The 25779-nt window shown below is 44.2% G+C and overlaps 1 protein-coding gene across 1 annotated transcript in view; it reads left to right on the plus strand.

Moving 5' to 3' along the window:
* Positions 1-25779, plus strand: part of DNAH2 (dynein axonemal heavy chain 2) — a gene marked incomplete at its 3' end in the record, with an annotated part of 417940 nt that overhangs the window by 193122 nt on the left and 199039 nt on the right. The window contains exons 24-27 of the mRNA XM_082254654.1: positions 5177-5340; positions 7118-7279; positions 14474-14577; positions 17275-17431. Of these exons, the coding sequence (XP_082110780.1) occupies positions 5177-5340; positions 7118-7279; positions 14474-14577; positions 17275-17431 (587 nt within the window). The remainder of the gene's footprint in view (positions 1-5176; positions 5341-7117; positions 7280-14473; positions 14578-17274; positions 17432-25779) is intronic.

Below are 25779 nucleotides of genomic sequence, written 5' to 3' on the forward strand. Positions count from 1 at the left end.
GTATGCCTTCACCGTATCGGGGGTGGGGGGACTTCTTCCCTGGTTCCCAGACCCATGGACTTCCCTGGTACAAGACAAGTGGGTCCACAAAGTCATTTGGTCCGGCTACAAGATCGAGTTTGGCTCTTGTCCCCTTACAAGGTTCTTTCCTTCCAACTTGTGCCTGTCCCCGGACCGCTTATAGGGTCTGTTTTGGGGCAGTACAAGACCTTTTCCTTCAAGGGGTGATTGTTCCGACTTCGGAACGTTTTCAGGGCTTTCACCCAAACCTGTTTATAGTTCCCAGGAAAGTAGGCAAGGTACCTCCAATCCTGGAACTCAAGGCGCTGAACTGCTTTGTAGGCAGGCAGAAGTTCAGAATGGAGTCCATTCGCACGGTGGTGGCATCCCTGCATCAGGGGGCTTTTCTTGCCTCTATTGACATCAAGGATGCTAACCTTCACATTCCAATATGTGCTAGTCACCAGCGTTTCCTCCGCTTTGCCGTGGGAGAGGAGCATTATCAGTTTGTGGTGCTACCCTTTGGTTCGCCTCTGCTCCTCGGGTCTTCACAGAAGTGTTAGCCCCGGTGCTAGCTTTTTTTACGCCAACGGAGGATCGTGGTACTGGGCTATTTGGACGACCTCCTTCTGCGAGCAGAGTCTCCTACTGCTCTGGTGGACAACCTGGAAATCACCATACGAACTCTGCAGGAGTTTGGCTGGATTCTGCATTTTCAGAAGTCTGCTCTGGTTCCATCCACAAAGCTGGACTATCTGGGTCTGACTCGGGACTTAGCCAGAGTGCTCCTTGCTCTGGACAAACTCCAAATATTGCAGGCTGCAATTTATCTCTTGCTGTCCAGCATATGGTCATCCCTTCGGGCTTGCATGCGGGTGCTGGGCCTGATGGTGGCTACCTTGTAGAGGTGGTTCCTCTGGCAAACGCCACAGACACGCTGGAGGCCCCATGGGGACAGTATCGTCTGATTAACGCCCTCAATCTTCTGCCAAGACCTCTATGCAGGATCAAGGTAGAAGAGATTCCGGTCATCTTAGTGGCTCCGGACTGGAATCGCCGGGCTTGGTACGCTGATCTGGTGCGGCTGGTCGCGAAGGTCCTTCGAGGCTTCCTTTCAGGGAGGTTCTGCTGTCCCAAGGATCAATCCTCCATCCTGCTTTGCAGTCACTGGCTTTGATGGTTTGGCTGTTGAATGCCAGGTGCTGAAGGATAGAGGTTTATCTGAGTCGGTGATTCCTACGCTGTTAAAAGTTAGGAAATCTACTTCTAGGAAGATCTACCATCGTACGTGGAAGATGTACATTGCGTGGTGTGAGTCTCTTGGAGTTCATCCTTGCTCTTTCTCGGTGGCTCGGACCTTGACCTTCCTTCAACAGGGGGTTGAACAGAAATTGGCCTGGAGTACCATCAAGGGTCAGGTATCGGCTTTGGCAGTCTTCTTCCAACGACCCTTGGACACACACTGACCGACCTGTACCTTTCTTCAGGGTGTCCGACATTTGGTCCCTCCAGTGCGGTCTCCATTGCTGCCTTGGGACCTCAATTTGGTGCTTTTGGTCCTTCAGAAGTCTCCCTTTGAGAACCTTCGGGAGATTCCCTTGCTTACATTGTTTCTGATTTTTATTTGAATGAAGACATTGTGTTGCCTTCCCTGTGTCTGAAGGAAATTGCCTTGTATACCTTGGATGTGGTCCGGGCAATTAAGGTGTACTTGGCAGCTACGGAGTCTTTTAGGAAGTCAGACTCTCTATTTGTGCTCACGAATGGGCTGCGGAAAGGGTTGTCCGCTTCCTCTGCGACCGTTTCCAGATGAATCAGACAGATGGTTATTCAGGCCTATTCCATCAGGGGTCAGGTTCCTCCTTTCCCTGTCAAGGCACACTCTACTCCGGTGCTTAGTGCCTCTTGGACCTTCCGTCACCAGGCGTCAGTGACGGAGGTTTGCAAGGCCGCCACCTGGTCATTGGTGCACACTTTCACAAAGTTTTATAAAGTAGATGTGTTGGCATGTACGGATGCTTCTTTTGGCCGCAAGGTTTTGCACACTGCTGTTTAGAGGACCTAAACCTCTTTGAGGGTGTATTGTTTTTTTCAGTTGGGCTCCAGTTGTTTTGGTTGAGCTCCTGTTGCCTGGTTGGCTACTGTTTAGCCTTGGAAATCTTTTTGCTGTTCCAACCCTTCATGTTTAACACTGCTTTGGGATGTCCTAATGGTTATGAACATCAGGAGCTGTGTCCATCAATGAACGAAAGAGAAAATGGGATTTTTGACTTACCATAACATCCATTTCTCTGATGTTCATTGCTGGACACAGCACCCACCCCTCTGTAGAGTTGTAATTCTTCTGACACTGCTTGTAACTAAACTGAGTACCTATAGCAGAGAGAGGGAGTATACCCCCTGGGACTTGCCCATAGGCGTAGCCAGATTCTTTTCCAGCCTAGTGTCCTACTCATGTAGGGGGCAGTATAACCCAATGGTTATTAAGATCAGGAGCTGTGTCCGTAATGAACATCAGAGAAATACATTTTACAATAAGTCAAAAATCCAATTTTTTAGTGTTTAGTAGACAGAGAGTTAATCCCCCTGACTGTCTCTTCCATTTCTTGGGGATGGGGATGTCTATGTTGAGTTCTTGGGTCTCCACTGGATTTCCTTTATCTTCTATCCAAAGGAGGTGAAAGGAATGGACAGAACATCAGTCTTTGTGGCATCATCTTCTTTTACTAAAGTCTATAGTCATATGACTATCCTCACGGAGGATAGGCCTTCTGAACCACCATCCCAGCTTCCTCCAATTTCCCATAATGCCCCATTATTAGAGACTTTGAGCTAGGGTTGTGTAGTTTCACACACATTTTAGTCCAGTCGTCTGGTTTTCCAGTTGTTTCAATAAACCAGTCATCATCTTATTTCAGGTTAAATCAAAGAGGAAAACAAACGGACAGGTTGGAGAGTCTTCATTTTGTCTTTAATGTGTCTGCAGCACACTTTTGATGTGTTTGCAGCACATATTACTGAACATTTTCCATTTGATCTTTTTAGAGCATACAAAAATAAATCAATGGAACTGAAAGTTGGATTTACCGAAAGTCATCATTGTGCTATTTGTAAATTGGGCCAAATCAAACTAAAGAGCATGCTTGTGTTCACAGTATTCACAGAACCAGACAGAAATATGTCAATAAGATCTAACAAAAAGTTGTGTTTGTTGCTTTTTGCCTTTTTGACTAAGATCAAGGGGTTGATTTAACAAAACTGGAGAGTGAAAAATCTGATGCAGCTCTGCATATAAACCAATCAGCTTCCAGGTTTTTTAGTCAAAGCTTAACTGAACAAGCTGAAGTTAGAAGCTGATTGGCTACCATGCACGACTGCACCAGGTTTTGCACTCTCCAGTTTTAGTAAATGAACCCCCAAGTGTAGTGTCTGTTCTTATCAGTGTCCAGTAGGGGTGCTCCGGTGTCATTCTGGCCATTTGGCAGGCATGGCTGGCTGTATGATGGGGGTCCAGAGAGGCACCTTACCCTTGGGAAGGAATCCAAATAAAGCATCTGCTGGGTAAAGTGGATGTCAATAGTTCTTCTTAGTTCGATGTGGCCCTCCCCCAATGCCTCCCGATTTGGGTGGTGCTGCCTTCTCTGGCTGAGGATGGGAAGACAGAGATATACAAGATTTCTTTCACCGCTACCAATTATTACAAACAGTGACAAACTGAAAAGAATCTGATATATTGAGTCCAGAAAACAGATCCAATATGATAAAAACAGTCAGCAGGGTTTACGCTCGCGATGTCACCACACATGCCCAAACCCCAAGTTGGTCGGATCAGATCCAGGAACCGGTACTTTTTATCTCTATGCTTGTATCAATTATCTTGTCAGTGGCTAGCTTCTCTTTTTATACAATAAACCTGCTTTACAGTTTTACACAATAAGAGTTTTCTTTGGTTTTATTCCCTTGTATTCTATGATGGAGCACTACATACAGTTGCTTGGGAGAGGAGGTACACTTGGGTGATTCACATTTTGGATTGGAACTCTCCCCTTCACATCGGATATGCTTATTTTGCTTGAATGGAATTGGAACTTTTACACTCTTTCACTCTGACACACTAGACTGTTTTAATCACAATGGATCTGTTTTTTGGACTCAATATATCAGATTATTTTCCGTTTGTCACTGTTTAATTGCAATAATTATTAGGGTGGCAAGAAATCTTGTATATATCGTTTTACAATCCATTTCTAAATTTCTTCTTTTGCCGGATGCTCTCTCCTTTTGATCTACTAGCGAGACATTTGTTTGTTTACAATGGGAAGACAGAGAGGCTCCTGGGAGTGCAACCTGGGGGGCTACTAGTATCACTGTGGGTTTGGGACCCCACTGTGAGAACGGCACTAGATCACAATACCACTTGTTTTTTTCTGCAGGTCATTTCATGAGCTAGGCCTTTTGGGTAAAACCTGGAAAATCTTTGTTACCAGGCCGCAAGGCCTAGCCATTGTACACTGGCACTGTTTCGTTATTTTGCTCTCCGTGTGTGTCACTGCCTGTTTTTATTTACTCACCAGGACAGTAGGGTGCTGGTCTTTGCATCTGCCCTAAAGTCTAGGGGGATGTGGGACCCTTAGCTTCCTTCCCCATCTGCTTGGGGGTCTCTCTTCAGGAGAACCCCTAGCTTAGTACTCAAAGGTTGGTTTCAGCTAGCCACGAGGAAAGGGATCTGCCAGGCCTTTAGGCTAGATGGCCCTGAGTGTGTCTTGCCCCCATCAGGAATCTTGCACCCTAGGGGGTCAGGGAGGTCCTTCCTCCAGTGATGCGCCTCGTGCATTTTTTTGTGTGTGTTTTCATGCGCTTTTTTGGTTCACAAGATGTTTCGTTTTTGCGCACTGCACCTTGGTCTGGAAAAAAAAAGAAAACTGTACAAGTATGAGGCCAGCAGGCTAACTGTCCTGCTATAGGATAAAGTCCTGCAACCATTATGTCTACTCCCTCTGAATTCCTTCCCATAATCCCCGTTACTCCTGCAAGTAACAAAACCATCATGGCTGCATTTTTTCCTATAGTCCCAATATTGGAATCCCAAAGCTTTACTGACTGGTGGTCCTCTATAACCATCACTGTGCCATAGGTTGTAAGATCATTTTTTCCTAACCATTCATCTTTCCTGCAGGTCCCTTCTCCAGCTCGGTAGGATGTGAGCCAGCTCTGGAACAAATAGCCATGTTCCGACAAATGATGAACACCTTCAAAGAGGAGGAAAACACCATTCGCTCTGGACTCAGCATGTTCAAGATAGAACAGCCAGGCTCTAAGGATATCCAGGCCCTGGAAAAGGTGGGTGAGAGAGAAGAAAGGGTCTAAATGCAGGCAGAGAACCAAGTTCAGTTAGTGGGACTTGGGCTCTGAGTAAGAGGAAGGAATGCAGTTTGCGAATATCATCAAGGTTCTTGTGGAGGCCCAATGGTGGAACTGGTGTGAATCTGGTCAGCTGAACTCCGCTATAAGAAAATATTGTCTATATGCAAGGGTTGTGTGTGTTCTTCTTTGAATCCTGGTGTGTTTTATGTATTTCTTCCAGATCTGTGCAGTAATCCAGTGTGAAACGTTACCTTCTGTAATAAAGACTACTCACTGCCACTGCTGCACTTTCTCCTTCTGCAGGGTGGCCTTGTCTCCGCCCCCTCCTGTAGTTGTCTACAGGCAGCCAGTAGTAGGTGGAGCTGCTTGGCCTCTCCCACAGCTCTGCTCTGTGCCCAGGCCATGTACAACACAGTGATGATGTCACTGGTAATATCCGGGTTTGTAAATATATTTGGTGTGCACAAGCAGATTGAAATCCTTTGTGGCTGTAGAGAAATATATTTATATTAAAGTATTTGTCTTGACATCAGTATTTATGAATAGAGGGGACGGACCCATTCAATCATTCCCCTCTCCTCCATTCATAGAAGCTGTAGTACAGCTTCTACTAATGGAGGAGCTGGGTGGAAAGGGTGGGTGTTGGGCACTTTTGATGAGGTTGTTAACCCTCACCACACCAGAAGATGGCAGCAGGGGTGAGGGCATCAGGGGATGAAGATTTCTATTAAACCAGAAGACAGCAGCACAAAGGGCACATCACATTGGAGGTAATAGCCCTTGTGATTTTTTAAATGTTTTTGTTTTAACTAAATTTGGGCTTTAAATATTATATGTGGCTCTTTGGCGATATCAGCAGCTGCATTTGACAACCACAGATTTAAATCTTTAAAAAAATCTGACACATCATTGGTTCCAATAGGAAGATTTTTCAGCTCTTCCATTGGTTTTACATAAGAGGTTGCACAGTGGCTAAGTGGTTAGTACTTCCCCCTAGCAGCACTAGGGTCGTAGGTTCGAATCTCAACCACAGCACTACCTGCCTGAGGTTTGTAGGTTTTCCCTATGCCTGCATGGGTTTTCTCTACGGTCAACACCCACACTGCAAAGACATGCTGGTGGGTTTATTGGCTACCGTATAAATTGGCCCTAGTATGTATGAGTGAGAGTTAAGCCGCATTCACACTGAAGCCGCACGACTTCGGGGGCGACTTCACAAGTCGCGTGCACCGCGACTTCGGCGCGACTTGCACGGACTTCATATAATGAATGTCTATGCAAGTCGCTCCGAGGTCGCCCCGAAGTAGTACAGGACCCTTTTTCTAAGTCGGAGCGACTTGTGTTGCTCCTATTAGAACGAGTCCTGTAGCAGTCAATGGACCGCGAGGGACCGCGACTTGTCAGGCTGACAAGTCGCCTGACAAGTCGCGGTAGTGTGAATGGAGCCTTAGGGATCTTAGATTGTAAGCTCCTTGAGGGCAGGGACCGATGTGAATGTACAATATATATATGTAGAGCACTGCGTAAATTGATGGCACTATATAAGTTCATGTAATAAATAAGAGGTTCATTGCTGTTCATATATAAAACAACAGGGAGAAAATGTCTGTAGTGGCTATGACAGTCAATCAGCTGGAACCTCAAGGGTTGAGGGCGCCTTCCGTCCACTTTTTTCTTTCATTTTGTCTCACTACTGCCCCTTTTTTTATAACCAGATATATGGATTCTAGAACTGTCTCTTCTTTCTCCACAGGATCTTGACTCTCTACAGCTGGTATGGGAAGCCACTAAGGAATGGGAACAGAACTGGGTTGACTGGAAGTCTGGTCGGTTCCTGACACTGCAGACGGAGATCATGGAAAACACGGCACAAGGCCTGTTCAAGAGGCTGAGCAAACTCAGCCGAGAGCTCAAGGTGAGAGCTGATTCTAAGGTGAAATCCAGGTGGAGGAAAAGATAAATGAATACAGCTTTGTATTTATTATTGTATCATTTTGGAAAATTAAGCAGGGTGAGTACCTAAATTTGACCTGCTATAGGCCTCCCTTTTACAGGCCACATCATGGCAATACTTAACCATTGGCTAAGCAGGCCATTTACGTAGCTAAAAATGTCCAAAATATCAATAAATACCTATTTTTGTTGGCTGATAAACGGTTACCTGACTGCTGTGTCTGCTCTTCGCCCTCTAGCTCCAAGCGCTGTAGGTACTAGGTAGAACCTCAATTTGCCACTTAGACACCCCTCAGTACACTTCAACTGGAGCCACCATCAATCTCTTGCTAAGGGTAGGATGGGAGGTGTGTCTGCCTGTTTGTGTTCACGATCACAGGTTCACATGAGTGATTCTTTCGTTACTAATCAAAATTCTGATGAAATTTGCATAATTCAGGGATTCGAATGTATCTAAATCTCCAAATCACAATAGTAACACATTTAACCTGCTGTGGCCCACACTATAGATGAATGGCGGCTTACTTTGCCTGGAAGGCGTCCTGCGCGCCACGCTCTGTGATCGCCGAGTCCGAAGCACTCAGCTGATCACGATCGGGATAATGGGCCCATCACAGCGGCCCTTTACTACGTGATCAGCTGTGTCCAATGACAGCTGATCACGGATGTAAACACAAGCCGATTATCGTTTTTTCTCTCTTCACATTGTCAGCCTGAAGAGAGAAGAAGAAAGCCAATAACTGGCTTGTGTTAAAGGGACATCGGCACTGATAATCCGGGCAGCATTTTTACTAGTAATGTCGGCGATCTGCGATTTTTTGTGGGACTGCGACATTGCAGCGGACAGATCGGACCCCTGACATTTTTGACACTTTTGGGGGGACCAGTGACATTACTACAGTAATCAGCGCTAAAAATATGCACTTTACTGTAATAATGACACTGGCAGGGAAGGGGTTAACAGTGTGGGTGATCAAGGGGTTAAATGTGTACCTAGGGGCGTGTTTCTAACTGTGGGGGGCGTGGCTTGTGGAATGACCATAGAGACCTGTGATCCTATATAGAAGGATCACAGGGGCTCTATGATCATTCCAGGGAGAAGAACGGTCAGATGTGTTTACAACAGCCGACCGTCCTTCTCTCTCAGCGGGGAGCAATCGCGGGTGTCAGACAGCAATCGGAGCCGCCTGCCCACTGCATCGGCTTCCCCGCTGACAATCGGGGGCCGGAGCGGGCCGCCAGCGGCGTGCGCTCGCCCCCTAGCTGCCAGCAAGCGACCGACGTAGACCTACGTTGGTTTGCCTGGGAGAGCCACACTGCCGCAGTAAATATGCGGTAAGCGGTCGGCAAGTGGTTAAAATGCAAATCAATTTATAACTTTTTTGAAATGCGTTTTTCTGGATATTTTTGTTATTCTGTCTCTCACCGTTAAAATAAACCAACCATTAAATTTATAAACTGATTATTTCTTTGTCAGTGGGCAGCAGAGGATCAAATACTTTTTTCCCCTCACTGCAGTAAGGTATAACGGTGAAATAAGATGATTTCTGCTTATTGTAATTGGGTTGGATGGAGGTAGATCTATCAGAATCTCCGAATCATTAACCTTCCCCCATCCGCGCTACAGCCTATATACGGCTGCAGCGCGGACTCGAATTTTCGGGAGGCCGTTTTTAAACGGCCTCCCAGTGACACGCCCCCCGCGCGCTCCCGCGAGCGCGCTGCGGGGGAAATCTGTGTCGGCCGTGTCCCTTGGACACGGCCGATCACAGATCGTGGTGAATGGCCAATCACAGCGGCCATTCACCACGTGATCGGGCCGTCCAATGAGCGATGATCTCATATGTAAACATATGAGATCATCTCTCATCGCCGGCGCTCCTTCCTCACACGGAGCCTGCAGTGTGAGGAAGGAGGGGGAGCCTCACAGCGCCGGGGACACAGGAGAATTTAATCAGGGCACTGATCACCAGTGCCCTGATTACTAGAGGTAAAAACACACACACAGTGCCCCCCCATCAGTGCCCACAGTGCCCGCCATCAGTGCCCCCCATCAATGCCCACAATCAGTGCCCATAGTGCTGCTAGTCAGTGCCCATCAGTGCCTGCTCATCTAAGCACTGATGAGCACTGACTGGCAGCACTATGGGCACTGAGTGTGGGCACTGATGGTGCTGCCCATCAGTGCCGCTCATCAGTGCCACCCGTCAGTGTCCAGTGCCATCCGCCAGTGCCCATCAGTGCCGCCTCTCAGTGCCCGTCAGTGCCGCCTCTCAGTGCCCAGCAGTGCCACCTCTCAGTGCCCAGCAGTGCCGCCTATCAGTGCTCATCAGTGCCGCCTATCAGTGCTCATCAGTGCCGCCTCTCAGTGCCGCCTATCAATGCCGCCTATCAGTGCTCATCAGTGCGGCATATTAGTACCTCCTCATCAGTGCCCATAAGTGCCACCTCATCAGTGCCCATAAGTGCCACCTCATCAGTGCCCATCAGTGCAGCCTATCAGTGCCCATCAGTGCCGCCTCATCAGCGCACATCAGTGAAGGAGAAAAATTTATTTTCAAAATTTACTCGCAGAAAATAAGAAAAACTTTTTTTTTTTTTTCAAAATTTTCTGTCTTTTTTCTTTTTTTTTGTAAAAAATAAAAAACCCAGAGATGATTAAATACCACCAAAAGAAAGCTCTATTTGTGTGAAAAAAATGATAAAAATTTCATATGGGTACAGTGTAGCATGACCGCGCAGTTGTCATTCAAAGTGTGACAGCGCTGAAAGCTGAAAATTGGCCTGGATGGGAAGGGCGTTTAAGTGCACAGAAGGCAAGTGGTTAATCAATGAATCCAAAATTATTTAATTCCATTTGTTACTTTGGGATGCACCCGACTGCAGTCGGTATCGTCCAATCTACTCATTCCATTTCTCTTTGTGGGTTGGACTAGCAAGGATTACTCAGAGTGCATAAGAAATCTCCCAAAATAACCAATTAACACGTTAAAAAGAATATAGCCAATCTTCCAAAATAACAAAAGAATAACAGAACATCCAAAAATGTGTATAGATTTGGAACAACAAATATATACTCCCCCGAAATAATGAAAACGATCCGAAAACAAATCATTCTAACATAACGATTATGATTTACTTAAATGAAACAAATTTTTCCATTGTGCACATCTCTAATTACTGAAAGATACTAGTGGTACTTTTCCACTGCAAGTACCGGCTTGGCTCCACTCGGCCCTGCTTGGCTCGGTTTGGTTTTCCACTGCATGGTACCACATGGTACGGTGTTGGAACGGTTCGGTACGGTTTGCTTTTCCACTAAAGTAGTAAGTGGGTGGGATAACAACGATTCTCTGACCAATCAGTGGCTAGTAGTGACAAACAGTCAAAGCTGCATGCAAAGGATTGTGGGATATGGTACCGGTACGGCCCTCTTGGAACCACAACCGAGGTAGTGCTGTTTAAGCGAGCCGTACCGATCGTTCCATGTAGTGGAAAAGCGCCGCCGTACCGCACCGTACCGAACCGTTCCAACACTGTCCCATGTGGTACCAGCAGTGGAAAAGCGCAAAAGCGAGTCGAACCGTTTGGTTCCATGCAGTGGAAAAGCGCCTTAGCATGTACAGGACACTGTAAGGCGTCCGGTACACAGATACCACGGATGTGCATGTCAGCTTGACAAGGAGAAACCAGGATCTTACCAGGTCTTCTCATTGTCACTGTTGGAAAGAAAGCAAAATCTGCTGGCAGGATCACTGGGAAATTGGGACACAAGGATAAGGAATAATAAGAATGGGCACATAGGTATTGGTTAAGATTAATAAATGATATCTGCAAACATTTTATTAATTTGCTGATGCTTTAATCACTTCCCGCCCGAGGACGTCATATGACTTTGAGTGCTGCTGCAGGCATCATTCAGATATCATATTTTGCAGGTGGCGATTCCCTTCACCATAAGAACAATCCTAGCGGTTCAGCCGCTGGATCGTTCTTACAGGTGGCTGAAGGGGATGTACATCAACCCCCCCCCAACCCCCCCGCCGCCCTCCGGTGCTTCAACCGCCTGTGCGATCGGCGACCTGCGGAAGGAATCCGCCGGCAGTGGAAGTTCACCATAGAGAATATGGAGCACCAGATGGTCCCCGGCAGTCTCTATGACTCTCAGAGGCCTAGGCGCGATGTTATGACGTCACGTCCGGTCTGGCAGTTGTAAATACTGCCGTGATCTGGGCTAGAAAGGCTGAGATTTTTTTTTTTTTTTTATCTCAGTCTTTCCAGCATAGAGGAGAGATGTGGGGAATTATAGACCCCACATCTCTCCATAAAGAGGACCGGTCATGCCCTATTCTTATTATAAGGGATGTTTATATTGCTTGTAATAAGAATAAAAGTGATCAAAAAAATAAATTCATTTAAAAGGAAAGTGTAAAAAATGAAAATAAAATAATCATGTCCCTGTTTGCTCGCAGCAGAAGCGAACGCGTACGTTCGTCGCGCCCACATATGTAAACTACGTTCACATGTGTGCGCAATTTTAAAGCGTGACATGCTAGGTATCTATTTACTCGGTGTAACATCATATTTTACATTATACAAAAAATTGGGCTAATTGTACTGTTTATTTTTTTTTTTTATTCATGAAACTGTTTTGTTTTTTTTTTAAAAAAAAGCGTTTGAAAAATTGCTGCGCAAATACCATGTGACATGAAAAATTGCAACAACCACCATTTTATTCCCTAGGGTCTCTGCTAAAAAAACATAATGTTTGGGGGTTCTGAGTAATTTTCTAGCAAAAAAGTTATGATTTTTATGTAGGAGAGGAGTGCCAAAATAGGCTCAGTATGGAAGCGGTGAATGTGCTGGGAATTTTTTTGCATTTGTCCTGTGCATGTGCACTTTAGCTTTAAGTGGATCTGAGTAGCTGAAATTTTTGTTTCACATAAACAATGTACTACAGTAGACATAGGAGTTTTTAAAGGACATATAGATGACAGAAACACTGATTACTGTTTATAAAATCATGACATGTTATTTCTAAAATAAAAAAAAAAAATGACATAGACAGAACAGGCAATAAAACATGTCCATTGTGGGGTTTACACAAATATTTGGATCCAAAATAATCCACATGTAGACTTGAATGTTCTTCCATGGAGTACATGTGAATGAATATATAAAAACATAACACATACTATATATATTATAGACCTACAACCAGGGCTTTTTTCTCCGAGAATAGGTGCAGGTACTCCCCTCTTCTGAGTCACTCCTTGTCTCCACCCCGTACCCACCTCCGAGCACAGTCCTTTGGTTCCACCCTCTACCCACCTCACAGTACCACCCCCACCCCCATTGAGAGAATACAGAACCAAGTATCATGCTGTGGTTCTAGGTAATTTGTATATAATTTGTTAATGATAACTAGAAAAGCAGTAAAATAGATCCCCTGGAATCAGCAACAATAGACCCCCAGCAACAATAGCCCCCCAGCAACAATAAATTCTCCCCTGCAACAATCGCCCCCCCTCCAATAAATCCTTTCCTGCAACAATGGACCCCCCCCAGCAACAATAGCCCCCCAGCAACAATAAATCCTCCACTGCAACAAAAGCCCCCCCCCTCTAACAAAAAAATGCCCGCCAGCAACAAAAGATTCACCCCAGCAACAATAGATCTGCCAGCAGCCAGCATTAATAGGCTATTCAGCTCGCCCCAGTGACCCCAGCACCCCATTGGCATTGCATACATTCAGACTGGAGGTGCCGGAACTGCGTTCCCCCCGTGTTCCCGCTGAAAAAAAGCCCTGCATACTACGAATGAAAAGTAGAAACAAATATGTCATCACACATTAGCAAGGATTTTTTATCATACCAGTATGATGAAACCCAAAACTTCTTTGATAAAAACAAGAAAACATCCATTGACTGGAATCCACCATCTGTGAGGTATCCTTTTCCCAATGGGGGGAAGGAGAAAGGGAAGCAAAATTCTAATAAAGAGGTGGCAATCATTAAACAAAAACATGAAATATCATGGTGCAAATCCTTGCTAATGTATGATGACATATTTGTTTCTACTTTTCATTTGTTGTATGCCTATAATATACTGTATGTGTCAGGTTTTTAGATATTCGTTCACATGTACTCCTGAAAAAGAAATTTCAAAGCGTGTTGAGTCTACATGTGGATTATATTGGATCCAAATATTTGTGTCAACCCCAAAATGGGATTTACATCTATATGTCCTTTGAAAAGTCCCATGGCTACTGTAGTACATTATTTATATGTTGGATTTAGGGACGAGGACATACAGCACACAGCATTCTGGTTGATTCCTTTATATTAGTGATCGACCGATATCGTTTTTTTAATGCCGATACCGATATTTTGGTCATCGGTATCGGCCAATATCTGCCAATATTTTCGGACATGTAAAAAAAATGTATTTTTTATTTTTCTAAAGGTACTCCTCTAAACCCCTCCTCGGCACCGAAAAGCATTCAAAACTCCAAGTTTGGCTGTTTTGAATGCTGCCAGTTTTTTTAATTCGGTGCCGAGTACCCGGAAGTGATGTCATGACATCACTTCCGGGTTTTTTACATGGAGACTCGGGTCTTCCCTTCGGCGGCAGCGGCAGTGGAGGTAGGATGTCCGGGTCTCCCGGTGGGACGACGAGACCCGGGCGAGCCTCAGAAGGCGGTGGGGGGACGGGACACGTCCCCTCTTGCTCCTTGTAATGACAGCCGAGCGGCTTCTCAGGCGGTACCGGGGTGATGTCTCTAGCTGCAGGCATCTCTCCGGTACAAGCACTTTCCCGAAATATCGGCAATATCGGTAACCTCAGGGGCCGATTCTGATATATCGGGGAAAGTGCATATTGGCCCCCGATATATCGGTGTTGCTGATAATTGGTCGATCCCTACTTTATACGACATATTTACTTTACCTATTACTGAACTGACTTTAGTAAACAGACTGAAACCTTGTTTATTGCCAGAAATCACTGCAAGAGGTTGCTGGGATGCCACATTGCATTATGGGATTTAGAGGAACCTGTTTCTTATCTTGGGGCAACGTTGCTATTTGTATGCCTTGGAGGAGTTTTGTGTGATACTTCCCGATGCTACAGGAAAATCCTCATCTTCTATTCGCAGGACAAAAACTGGGAGGTGGTAGAGACATCGAGGATACGGATTGACCAATTCAAAAGGACTTTGCCTCTTATTGTGGACCTGCGGAACCCAGCATTGCGGGAGAGGTACCGGATGTTCTTCCATGATTTTCTAATGTTTTGTGATGCTTCCTCTAAATTTTTGCTTATGTAGAGCATCACTGTTCATGAAAAGTCTTTTACTGTCTGGCTGTGTTTCAGTCTCCTAAGTTCCAGAGACAGAGAACCAGGTAAGCAATGTCTGAATGATGGTAACAAAATAATCATGGGGTGATGCAGAATTTCCCTTATTACAAAAAAGGGATATTTTTTATATCAATTTATTACTACACTGTATGGCTACCATCAAATTGAGTTCAGGTGATTCAGGTGAAAAGTACTGTGAATGCTACAGCATACAAAGACAATTTGGACAATTATGCACTTCCAACATCAGTTTGGGGAAGACCCTTTTCTGTTCCAGCATGACTACTCCTTAAAAAAGCCAGCTACATAAAGTCATGGTTTGATGAGTTTGGTACGGAGAAACTTACGTGGCCTAAACAGAGCCCTGACCCCAATCCTTAACACATTTGGGATGAACTGGAACAGTAATTGTGGGCAAGGTCTCCTCATCTAATATCAATACCTGACCTCACAAATGATCCTTTGGCCAATTGGGCATACATTCCCACAGACACACTCAAAATCTTGTGGAAATTCTACCCAGAGGCATAGAGGCTGTTATAGCTGCAAAGGGGTGGCCAACCTTATGTTAATGCCCAATGTTTTTGGAATGTAATGTCCAACAAGCTTGTATAGGTGTGATGGACAGAAGTCCTCAAACTTTTAGCCACATCATTTAAATCAGGTACTCTTGAAGGGTCAGCATTACAGAAAAGGTGCAGTATGCTAATTAGAAACCATAGGTACATTTAAATCCTAAGGAGTCATGGACGATGCTCCCTGAGTAGGCCAGCCTAAACATTCTGCAGAGTCAAACTCTTCATGGGATATACAAAAAGGTCAGCTGGTAAATTTAATTAATTCTTCTTATTCTGGTTTGTCCAAAAGCCCTATTTTAGTTGGACATGTCTGCTACATCTTCTAGAAGAGCCAGCTGGACAGTATCGCTAAAAGAGTCCCAAACTACCCCTTCTGCCACATCTGGAATAGGAAGAGCCATGGCTCTAACACAAGGCTTTGGTAAATGTCTCACCTTATCACAAACGGTAACCTACCAACTCTGCTCAGGAACCTCACTTCTTGCTCGCATGATCTTGTTCTTCTAGTCATCACTTATGGCCATAGACAAGGCTGTATATTGATTATCAAGCCAAATGTCTAAAAACTTAATTAGGGGAGCAGTACAGTATCCACAAAACTGCAGCCACTTATCTGGTCTGATTACTCCAAAGGGTTGCTGGCTTTTCCCACTTATTCACAAGAACAGTCATGCCCTTCCTGTGCTTTCAGTCTTGTTCTTTCGCTCAATATCTTTAGATTACTTTGAGTGAAAAGGAAGCCTATCATGAGATATATTGCTTACCCCATTCTGAATATAGTAGTTGCGTTGCTGGCCTTGTCTTCAATACTGGTCTGGAACAATGATGCAGCAAGTGACCTTAAAGTGAAATCATAACTCTTGATTTCCATACTTACTCCTTGATGCAGAAAAAAAACCTAGCCAAGGGATGAGCCTAACAGCTGGGTTACTAGAATTTTCGGATCAGCAATGGCAGTGTCTGTATTTCGCACATGACAGGTTACCTTTAAAGCTTTTTAAACATTCTACATTGTTCTTTGTCTTAGTAAAAAACATTGAGTTCTCCTAGTGCAGCCTTTCCCAATCTTTTTACCACAGAGGAACCCTTGAAATAATTTTCAGGTGTCGGGGAACTTGTGCTAAAACCAATTTGTTGGGATTCAGTGGGAAATATCCCTCTTACATTGGTGGTCAGTGGAAACAATGCTCCCCCTTACAGTGGTGGTGAGAATGCCACCCTTACAGACTATTAAAAGATGATTGGTAACCTGCAGCTGGCTCTGCCATGTGGTGTTTATGCAAGCAGCATCAAATAGGAGGTTAATCAGCCATAGCTCAAAGAACCCCTAGCAACTTCTGGAGGATTCTCAGGATTTGATTAAACCTTGGATGAGAATGGCTGTCCTAGAGTGTTTTGTGGAAGTCCTGGATCCTACCAAGGACACTGTCTGCATGAAGTTAATATGTTCCCTCTGAATTTGCATTGGCTTCCTCCAGTTGTTTAATTTTTCTCCCACAATAACTGTTAGGGACATTAAAGTGTAAGGCCCCTTTTTACACAGGCTGTCCGATCAGGTCCGCCTGACAGTTTTTCAGGCGGACCTGATCAGACCCTCCAGTTTCTTATATGAAGCTGCGGATGTCAGCGGACACCCGCCCCCATCCAATCTGATTTTGTCTGCCTAAAACAGACGGATGGTGGTCCTATTCCCTATCCGTCTGGCAGATGGCATCGGATGGAAATGGACATTTCCATCCGATTGCCCCATAGAGGAGAGCAGGACTGTGTCCGCTCTGCATAGCAGACTCAGTGTGGATCCCCCGCTGAGCATGCGGATTCCGCTTAGCGAAGACGCCCATGTTAAAGGGGCCTTAGGGAAAAAGGTGAATGGGTCATTGTTCATTGTAAAATATGTCAGTGCTATTTAATTTGGAGGAATCTATAATAATTAACCCTGATCAGCAGCACGAAGGAGCCAAGGCTGTGCAAGCACAAGAAGCATTTTAAAAAGACATCTCCTTTAACCTTCAATTCCCAGACATTGGACACAGGTCAAGCAAGAAATCCAGAGGCCCTTTGACCAGACGGGAGATGACTTCACTCTGGAGAAAATTGTTGAGTTGGGTCTTGACCACCATGTGGAAAAGATCAATGAGATCTCAACCGCCGCCACTAAGGAGTTGTCCATCGAACAAGTAAGACATTACTTCATGTCTATTTAGTTATGTATCCAGAAACTTTTAGTACCTAGAGATAACACAGTGCCACTTTACAAAAGGCTTGAGACCCTCTTCCTAACCCCATGTGACAGCACTGCTTACCACAGCAGCCAAACAGTACTGTCATGTGGTGGGGAGGAGCAGGAGTCACATGCTTCTCAATACCCAGAAGTGTTAGGTAATTTTTTTGCTCCTAGCAGCTAAATGTGTATGACTACATGTTGCTGGTGGGGCTGCCATTAAAGCAAAAGTGTTGCTTTTATCTGCATGGGCAAAGCACAGGTCTGATGTAAAAACTGTTTGTTTTGTCACACAGCTACTAATCAAAGACACACTTCCACATTCCCATTGCATAGTTGTCAGCTTTCCTTGGTTTCCAGGGACAGACTGAAGCCTAAGGGTTTGTTGTTCAACGAGTACGCCCCTGAAGGTGTTCCTGACTTTTAGACCTTTATCATATTGATTCAAATTCTGTACATACTGCTTGGTGTGCCCCTTAACATCCCACATTGCAGGGCAAGAGCCTTTTTTTTTTGGCTGCTAAGGCTGTTTCATAGCATTGTAGGGGTAAGAAGGAACCAAAGCTCTGAGCAGTGGCGGCCGGTGTGTTGGGGGTGCAGGGGCTCCGCCCCCCCTATCCATGCGTCCGGCCCCCTAATCTGCATGCAGGGCGCCGGACGCATGGAGTTCAACAGGGTTTTTTTTTTTCTGAGTCACCTGATTAGAGCCAGAGGCTCTAATAGGCTTCAGAAAAGGGAGGACCCGGGGGGCGCAGAGCATTGCGCCTCGAGCCCACCCATTGTGTGACAATAGCGAATGAAAATTCGCTATTGTCACTTGAATCCTCCTCCTGACCAATCAGGAAGCGGATCCGACACCCGCTTCGTGATTGTCCGAAAGGCAAAAACCAAGCCATTGGCCGAGGAGGAGGCGGGAGGACTGAGGAGAAGCCGCCGCTGCATCAGATAAGTGCTGGTCTGGGGGCACGCTACGCTACGCTGGTCACTCTGCATTGCAAAGGGGCACAATGATCTCTCTACATTGAAGGGGGCATACTGATCTCTCTACATTGAAGGGGGCACACTGATCTCTCTACATTGAAGGAGGCACACTGATCTCTCTACATTGAAGGGGGCACACTGATCTCTTTACATTGAAGGGGGCACACTGATCTCTCTGCATTGAAAAGGGGCACGATGATCTCTCTACATTGAAGGGGGCACACTGATCTCTCTACATTGAAGGGGGCACACTGATCTCTCTGCATTAAAAGGGGGCACACTGATCTCTCTGCATTGAAAGAGGGCACGCTGGTCATTGTGCATTGAAAGGGGGCACGGTGGTCATTGTGCATTGAAAGGCGGCACGCTGGTCATTGTGCATTGAATGGGGGCACGCTGGTCATTGTGCATTGAATAGGGGCACGCTGGTCATTCTGCATTGAATGGGGGCACGCTGGTCATTCTGCATTGAATGGGGGCACGCTGGTCATTGTGCATTGAATGGGGGCACGCTGGTCTCTCTGCATTGAAAGGGGGCACGCTGATCTCTCTGCATTGAAAGGGGGCACACTATACCTTGATTACTGAAGGCCCCTTTCACACTTTTGTGACCTCAAAGTCACGCAATTGTTTACAGCGTTCTTTTGCCGCAAAGCACTGCCTATTACATTTTTCTGTTTGCGCCCCCCAAAAAATTTTGAGCACCAGCCGTCACTGGCTCTAAATAAACACCAAAAATGAGGATTTTGTATTTCAGGAACTATGCTCTTCTGTGCACCCAGTCTTTAGGCACATTTGAAAGCACAAGCAGCCTTTTTTTCCATCAATTTTTTTTTTTTTTAATGAAAGAAAAAGTACAAGGAACGGAAGCACCTCAAGTGGAGGTGCAGTGAACAACATACAAAGAAAAAGTAAAGGAGTTGTCTGGTGTCTGAGAAACACCGGCACCGCATTCCTATAGTTAAAATGTGTAGGAAGAGCAAGAGACGTGATTTTAAACGTGCCAACAGACGTAAATGATATAAAATGATACATTTTTTTGAACATTAAAAATGATGAAAGTTTCATATAAAACCAACAAGGAATATCCATACAGCTTATACAGTGATGATGCAGTAACTTCATCTCTACATGTTTCACCAGGCCATGGCTTCTTCAGGAAACTTTGCAAAAACTAAACTGTCATATAAAACCAACAAGGAATATCCATATGGTTTATACAGTGATGATTCAGTAACCTCATCTCTACATGTTTCACCAGGCCATGGCTTCTTCAGGAAACTTTGCAAAAACTAAAATTTCATATAAAACCATCAAGGAATATCCATACAGCTGATACAGTGATGATGCAGTAACCTCATCTCTATATGTTTCTTCAGGCTATTGGGTCTTCAGGAGACTTGCAAAAACTGCATACAAAAATCACTTTGTTGAACTTATCTAAACCCATACTATGTTGTGCGTTTTACACGTTCGAGAATATTATTCTGAACAAGTATAACGAGTTATTTTTGATCGATTAATTCCTTTTTAAAAGCATATACCAATCTTAGTGAAAACAGTCTACAGCAGGGAATATATAAGTATATTTATTCACCAGACATGTATTCACAATAAATGATCAGACTTGAGATGACACACAAAGATAACTTTACATAAATTACAAACTCAAAACGATAAATGCAATGTGATATTTAGCTAAATGATGAAAGTAAAATAAAGCAAGATTACGTTTTTCCCAGATGTAGTAGCATAAACCATAGATAAATGTGCTATATAATCAGACCACAATTGTCTGCGAATTGCGCAGCCGATAGTCACTCCACTGCAGATGAAGCGAGAATAGGCTATGCAAAACGTGAGATTAATACGCCAATATGCGCTTATTCTGATATTAATAAAAATGTTATAAAAAGCAAAAATCAGCTCTTAGAGGAAAATCTACGTATGGTTAATACGGCTGGGACTGTAATCTCGTTACCCTTAAATATGAAATATAAAACATGTAAGGAAGAAAAGAAATGATAGTAAATAATAATCAAATAATTAGCATGGTATATTTACCATACTTAAGATGTTTGCTAGCTTAGAATGGTCGTCACCAGAGTCCTTAAGATGGCGGCCTTTCCAAGATGGTGGCCAGTTAGGGAGGAGTTTCGTTTGGCGTCCCTCCAAGTTTCAGGTACATGATGGAGCAAGATGGAGTCTGTATAGATGAGTCTATGCATGGCTATAGTAGCGTGTGTGTTGTATGTGTAATGTATGAAGGGCAATGTGTGTGTGTCCCTCTCTCATCTGGGCTTCCCTTTTTATATTGTATTGAACAAAGGGGCTGTAAAATGACCATAAGTCAAACCCAGAAGGAGTAACCTTATCCCCATTGGTTGGGATAACTTAACCATTAACTGACGAGGTCGTTGGGCGACACCTCTTGGTTGTCCAGTATATGGATATTAAAAATGTATAATTTCTCATTTTAAGACTATCATAAAAACAACATAATAATTTATCCATACTCTCATCCTCTATACATGTCCATCTAATATCCACCATGTATCTAAGTAAAGATTGGACCTGGTAACTGGACCTGGTAACACCATTGAATTAAGAATATTACTAATACAATATATATATATTGATTGGAAATGACTGATTTACCCATATACTTTACATTTAGTAGCAGTAAGAATTATATAGATACATATACAGTTATATATATATTGCTACACAACAACTTGTATATGTAAACTTTTCTACACATGGGTTATTTCCAATCAGAATATTATCCATTAAGGGATTATTATGTTAACAACAATACAGTCATGATTTGAGACTGGATTATAAAATATGGGAGAAATTCGGACCATTTGGCACTACTATATAATAGATATAATGTACTTCTCAATAGAAGATTGTCATAACATCATAAGTTCCACAACCCCCTTTTGTATATGATGGGACAAGGATGTTGTATAAGCTTATGATTATATGAAATTCATTCGAGGATGCAGTTCTCATCAGTCTGACAATGTTTCTTTGATACCATTTAGTTTTCAATGGACAATTGTCTGTATGACACAATCTTTACCCCCGTCTGTGTGTGTAAGTAAATGAATTACAAATTCTAGTCTTTGTCCAGGCTGTTTTCCGTTTGTTTGACTTCTCATGGTTGAAACAATAGTTTATCTACTAGTGAATGGGTGAACACAGGTGTGATCCTGAATTTAAGTTTTGGCCATTGTGTGATAAAACGCCTCATGGCCAGAACATAATGTTTTATGATCCCTCTGGTTTCTCTCTTTTCATGACCAGGGGAAAAAAAATGGCTTTTTATCCTTTGAGCTCCGTTGTATGTAAGCCACCTGGGATAAGCAATTTAGTTACCTGCCTTTCCAGAGCATTATATTCAAAGTTTACCAAACACAATTTCCTTTTGGGGGCAGATGACATAGCTTCTCATCGCAAAGTTCATGTAAATAAAACAATTTCAACAATGGACGCAATGTGTGCTTCACACTGAAGGGGTAGGGGTTTGACTGATTTTGTAACAAGGTTATTTGAGGCCTCAAAGTTCACAATTCTTGACCTGTAATAGGAAAATGTATTTCTATTTCGTACTGGAAGTCTAACAACTATAAATAAAGCATCATCAGGATAGTCAAGATATCAGTTGGCCAATGGGGGGACATGGACCATGGAGTTACTTGCCACTCAAAGTTAGAAGTAGAAGCCTCTACAAATATATAGAATGAGGTCATTCAAACCAAACTGTCTCTGATGCACAGCAATGTGGGATGAAATACAGAAGTGGCCATAAAAGGAGGCAGAGGATCCCCAATCTCTTCTATGCATGTCAGTGTGGTAGACTGAAGTGGTTGAATGCTCATAATAAAATGAATAATTTTATATCATTTACTTGTGTTGGCACCTTTAAAATCCCATCTCTTGCTCTTCGTATACAAATACACAAAGAAATATTAACATACAGTAGTTCAAGTAAGCCATAATGCCATACCATCCTGAGAAAGTAGCATGTACGAACGAGAAAATGTGGGCAATATTACAGAGAAGAAAAACATAATCACACACACCTATCAATTATGAACATGAGAAAATCCTCATTCTGGGCACATAGTTGCTAAGCATAAAACATAAACCCTCTCCAAAACAAAGACGAGTGTTAAGTGGTCTTTTTTGAAAAATGAAAGTATATGATTGCAGAGAATAAAAAATAATCACTCCAGGGGAGCTACAGGTCATTATCCAACATGATTACAGATGTTAATACCGAAGGAATGTGTTTAAGGACACAAGCAACCTACTTATTGCATACTTTATTGGACCACTCTTAGTTAAATATATTTTGGACTACTACAAGCTCACTCAAATTCTAGTGTACACAGGCATTTGGGATCAGTAAAAGTATACGCTCACTGGTCACTTTACTAGGTACACCGGTTCAATTGCTTGGTAACACAAGTTGCTAATCAGCCAATCACATAGCAGAAAATCAATGCATTTAGGAATCTAGATGTGGTGAAGAAAACTTAATGAAGTTCAAACCGAGCATAAGAATGGGGAAGAAAGTGGATTTAAGTGACTTTGAACGTGGCATGGTTGTTGGTGCCAGAGGGGCTGGTCTATGTATTTCAAAAACTGCTGATCTACTGGAATTTTCACGCACAACCATCTCTCGGGTTTACAGAGAATGGTCCAAAAAAAGAAAATATCCAGTGAGCGGCAGTTTTGTGGAGGAAAATGCCTTGTTAATGTCAGAGGTCAGAGGAGAATAGGCAGACTGGTTCCAGGTGATAGAATGGCAACAGTACCCAAATAACCATTCCTTACAACCAAGGTATGCTGAATACCATCTCTGAATGCACAACAAGAAGATAGGCTACAGCAGCAGAAAACCACACTGGGTGGCACTCCTGTCAGGTAAGAACAGGAAACTGAAGCTGCAATTCGCACAGACTCCCCAAAATTGGACAATAGAAGATTGGAAAAACGTTGCCTGGTCTGATGAGACCCGATTTCAGCTGTGACATTCAGATGGTAGGGTAAAAGTTTGGTGTAAACATGAAAGCATGGATCCATCCTGCCTTGTATTAACAGTTCAGGCTTGTGGTGGTGTAATGGTGTCGGGGAGATTTTCTTGGCACACTTTGGGCCCCTTAGTACCCATGGGGCATCGTTTAAACGTCACAGCCTACCTAAATATTGTTGCTGACCATGCCCATCCCTTTATGACTACAGTGTCCCCATCTTCTGATGGCTCCTTCCAGCAGGATAATACACCATGTCACAAAGCTCCAATCATCTCTCACCACTGTTTCTTGAACATGACAATGAGGTCACTGTACTCCAATGGCCTGCACACTCACCAGATCTCCATCCAATGGCATGTGTTGGAATGGGAGATTCTCATCATGGATCTGCAGCAACTGTGTGATGCTATCACGTCACTATAGACCAACGCCTTGTTGAATCTATTCCTATATCTATGAAAAATTAAGGTAGTTCTGAAGGCAAAAGGGGGTCCAACCCGTACTAGCAAGGTGTACCTAATGAAGTGGCCGGTGAGTGTATATAAACCTAAAAGTTTGGCATCATGTTTCACTGTATACAGTTAAAGCCCAGTGTAAATCAGCTAAATACAGGTGCAAAAAAAGGGTAATCAATGTCTCACAGTTTTTTTTTTTTATCTAAAGCAGCCCCAACCTGAGTAGAAAATCCTGTCCTCTGCAAGTATGCAGCAGTGAAGGACCCTTGCTCACTGTGTGGAAGCAGTGATCTCTCTGCAGATGTCTGACATGCCTGCCTGAGTCAGATCTCTCCAATCAGCAGCAAGCATGAGCTTTGTCCATTGCAGAGCTTTAGGTCTAATTCAGCAAAGACCATGTCAGACCTTAGCAGAAAGGTCACTGCTTTCACAAAGAGAGCCAGGTTCCCACTTTACAGCTGCTGGCAGGGGGCAGGATTTTCTACTAAGATTGTGGCTGCTTTAGAAAGAAAATGAACTGTGAGATTTTGCATATTGTTTTGATGCACTTGTATGATAATTATCTGGTTTAAACCAATTAGGATTTTTGGGGAAATCTGCACCAAAATTTCCTACCTGGAAATGCTGCCAGTAACAGCATTTCCTGTTGCAGACGGACAATGCTAAGCTACTTCCTGGCATTTAGCGGCATGGTTGTCAGCCCGCCACGTGTGCAACTTCATTTGACTGTTGGGCTGCCTTTTTGGTCTATCAAATTTTGGCTTTCCATACACTTTAAACACTTTAATGCTTTAAAATGATTGTAAAGTCTCTTTCTCTTACGTCCTCCGACAGTCGCCGCCATCTTCATATTCGTCACAATGGGGTATTAGACTTTGCTCCGTAGGAGTAGCTAGGCAACAGAATATGTCAATATTAAAGCTTTTAACATATCCCCACCCCAGGGGGTGGTCCCCTCAGTCTATACCCTCCTGCTTCCTGTTTCCTACTTCAGTTTCAATGTCTAGCTTGTCAGGAGTAGCTGGATGTCTCTATGCTGGGGCATTTTGTCTCAGCCTTTCTCTTCTTTTTTGATTTTTTGTTTGAGTTTTTTCTCTCTCTTTACTTAGCTGTTCTTTTTGTCAGCATTAGTTAGTTCTTCTGATTAAGAGGATTCGTGCGGGCTGGGTCTCGGGCTGATTCCCCTGGTCTCAGGTTGTGGGTCAGTGGCTTCCCAGCCCGCCATCGAGCGTTCAGCCAGGTAACGCTCCTGGCACAGTGAACGACCCATCCCTGTTCGGTGCAGGGATGATTGGTGAGGTGGCTACCTCACTGGACGCTGTGCGGTTTCTTAACCCCGATTTTTTTGCGTCCTGGATGCGACTCTCCCTGCCACATGCGCAGCGGCTTGTTCGCCTGTGCGGGTTCCCCACGCCATTAGGAGGTAAGTGTATCTATGTGGGGACCTGTCTGTTGGGGGGGTGTCAGTCTGGGACTGTGTAACCCTGCCTGTGTTCACACTATTGAAATCCCTATCTCTCTGGCTGCATGCTGTGGGCTGCAAGGAGGGGGGCTGTGCTGCACTGTCTGTGTCAGTTTGTGAATGTGTGAATGTGTGAACGGCTGTGTGCTGTGGGGCATGATTTTTATCATGTTTGGGGCACTTTCAGCGACCGCTGCGGCGGTCCGCCATGTTTTTACATGCTATGCTATGTTTGGTCCACTTCGCTGAGGTGGAGGGTCGGCGGTTTCGGCGCCAAACGGTGCCATTTTGGCAGCGTTGCTCCGGCCGCATGGTATCACTGCGGGCGGCCATTTTCTTGTAGCCTTCCATAGGCTTT

Source organism: Pelophylax lessonae, assembly GCF_965119305.1.
Source record: "Pelophylax lessonae genome assembly, chromosome: 4".
Taxonomy (NCBI): domain Eukaryota; kingdom Metazoa; phylum Chordata; class Amphibia; order Anura; family Ranidae; genus Pelophylax; species Pelophylax lessonae.